This window comes from Watersipora subatra, chromosome 2, assembly GCF_963576615.1.
Source record: "Watersipora subatra chromosome 2, tzWatSuba1.1, whole genome shotgun sequence".
In the NCBI taxonomy this organism is placed as follows: Eukaryota; Metazoa; Bryozoa; class Gymnolaemata; order Cheilostomatida; family Watersiporidae; genus Watersipora; species Watersipora subatra.
In genome coordinates this window covers 62072942-62075669 of record NC_088709.1, presented here as the reverse complement: position 1 = coordinate 62075669, position 2728 = coordinate 62072942, and the positions used below count along the sequence as shown (strand labels likewise).

The window sequence follows — 2728 nt, the reverse complement described above, 5'->3', positions numbered from 1 at the left end:
GACATTTGCTTTCTCATTTGATTGGACAATAGCTTGAAAAGACTATTTAAACCACAGAAAGTTACAGACACAATAAACAAGCAAATCAATGCTCCAATGGAATACAATTTAAATCTTGCTAAAATACTACCTGTTTCTTAGAGTTAATTCCTAAACTTCCAGTGACCAGGAATGTCAGCCATCTTATTAAGCGGCCAAACAAAGTATACTTCTGCTATCACTGTATTAGGATGATACTATCAAAGCCAGAAAAAAAGTTATTTCATACTAAAACAATCGGAATTATTTTACAAAAAATAATGACCATGACGTTACTGCTCTGCCATAAGGTTACCAAGTGCAATCAGTCATATATGTAGTAGCAGTCGATATCCTATTGTTGTGCTCAGGAAGATGATTCATGAGGAAAACATGTGGAATAACAACTTGTCCAGCTAGTGACTGTTTTACTTCAGCCGATTGCTATTGATGTCTGCTACCAGTCAGCTTGAGCTAATCACGTTATGATGTCATTGTTATTTAGTAAGCTTTGTAGAAGCTGTGTGTCTATATGCTGACCTCAAAAACAATTGGAAAATTGTAAAACTCCTTCAACATTTGTTGCGGTGCTTGAAATCTTACTGAATTCATATTTGGCTGCAAAATTTGAGAATATAGTACAGATATCAAACAGTAGGAACATAGCTTCCATAATGTAGAAACAAGTGCCATTACATTTCAGTGTTAAGATCAAAATTGATAGCTTGATTGGCAGAATCGAGGTTAGTGCGCTTTGGTTCAAAATACCAAGACTCTTGAATCTTGATGCATTGTCTGTATTTAAAATTAACAAAGAAATAGACCAGTCACCATGCATGATCACTGCTGACCTATTGACCAACAGAGCAGGTGATTAGACTGATAGATTTAACTCACTCGCTTTACAGCTGCGATAAGGTTTGCCAGTATGCAGATAGCCATTTGAAATGGGTTTCGTCTGCCAATCAGTGACAGGCATTGTGGTCAAGTGATTGTAAATGAACTGCATTCATCACCATAGTGTTCAATGAAAACATCGAGCAACAAGGATAAATTGAGAGCATACTGTGTGTAATGCATATATTGTTTGACAGATAAAATTAATTGCTTAATAAATAAGAAAAACAGGTGACACTCAAATAAAAAAATGGAGGGAATACAAAGAGCTTTTAGGAACACCATTAAACATTTTATACATCAGTAACTGCAGTAGTAATTGTCAACCTGTCCATATCACTATTGATCCCATCAAAACGATTATTGTTATTCTTGTTCATGTACATAGATTTGGATTTAACTCTCACTTGTGACGGTACTGCAGAATTTAGCGATCTTTCAACTTGAGTCAGTCTATGGTCAGCTCCGACAGCAGTGCTGCGAGCTTTAGACAAATTGTTTCTCTTTGTAACGTTGTTGCTTAACTTGACTATTTGTTTGAGTAGGTCATCATTTGCTATTGCTGACCCATAAGAATTTTTCTGTGTCAGTCCTAGTTTAGGTGGAGGATATATTCGAGCTGGTTCGATCTTTAGAAAGTCTTTTTTAGCATCATTACTAGCAGTTTCTGGTTTAGCCGTGTCTGATACAATGCCCCTTTTTTCCAAGACACCTTCCCTTGGAACTAACCTGCAACATAAAGTACATTGAATAATAAAATTGAATCTAGGAAACAAATGAAGTTTGGCTATTGAGCAGGGTGCCCCTATTCTGGACGATCATTTACAACCTGTTTTTAGCCAATAGCTTGAACAGTTTTAGCAGTACTCCTTGCATCGTTGCAATGAAAGAACACTGATTAACTATTATTACCATATGAAACACTGCCAAAATCGGTTATTTAAAGACCAGAATGCAAAATGCGAAAAAATGTTGACCTAAAACCACCTATACTCTAAATATGCATTAAAAATTAGAGCAATTATTGTGACCGTCTGCAAAAGTTCGATTCCTAAATAATTGTTGTTTTTGACAGAACGAAAATACTTCAAGGAATACACTCACTTTGCCAGTTTTCCATCTTCTACTTTTATCTCCATATCCGCAATCAACAGCTTGTTTCCTTGTTTGTTCTTTTGGGAACTTGATCGGCTAAGAGAACGTTTAGTAGAGGCTTTGAAAGATGGCCTCCGTCTAGCCGATACAGATCTTGCTACTTTTCGTTCTCTGTCACTCCCTGTTCTTTTAATGCTCACAGATCTATTTGGAGAAGCTCGACATTCTGCTGGCGTCTTAGTTCCACTGCTGCATCTCTTGTAAGAAAAATCCCTGTCTAAAGTGTCATACGCATAATCTTCATCACTCAAAGAGTACTCGCTGTCACTGTTGCTGTTGTCACTTTTATGGTGAGCGTGATGTGTATTGCCCATTTCACTACGCTTAATAGTTTATAAGTGATAGTTTTGAAGTTACGCCGTACTTGCTTGTAGTAGATATGAGTGACTGCAAGAAGACAACTTATCATATATACATGTGTATCCTAACTCGGGTGCTTTGTCAACTAGCCTGAGTCAATAACGAATGCAGGTTTGTCCAATACATTTTCGTACTAAATAAAAGACCATGAGGCTACTACAAGTTTCGATTGGCTGGTCGATAGTGGAGGCGAGGAGTTTCACTACTTGGCTGATGCTCTTGAGTAACTGAGTCACGGCTCTTTATTTTATGCTTGAGTGCTTGAATGAGTGATACAGATTAGGGCCTAATCTTTGGC

General features: G+C 37.2%; 1 protein-coding gene across 1 annotated transcript; it reads right to left on the bottom strand.

The window, feature by feature from the left end:
- Nucleotides 1–1081: 1081 nt before the first annotated feature.
- Nucleotides 1082–2448, bottom strand: LOC137387743 (uncharacterized). Its single transcript, XM_068074245.1, has 2 exons — nt 2020–2448; nt 1082–1644 (listed from the first exon to the last, which is right to left on the bottom strand). Exons 1-2 carry the CDS (start codon nt 2382–2384, stop codon nt 1209–1211), a joined length of 801 nt encoding a protein of 266 aa, XP_067930346.1. The 5' UTR covers nt 2385–2448; the 3' UTR covers nt 1082–1208.
- Nucleotides 2449–2728: the final 280 nt, after the last annotated feature.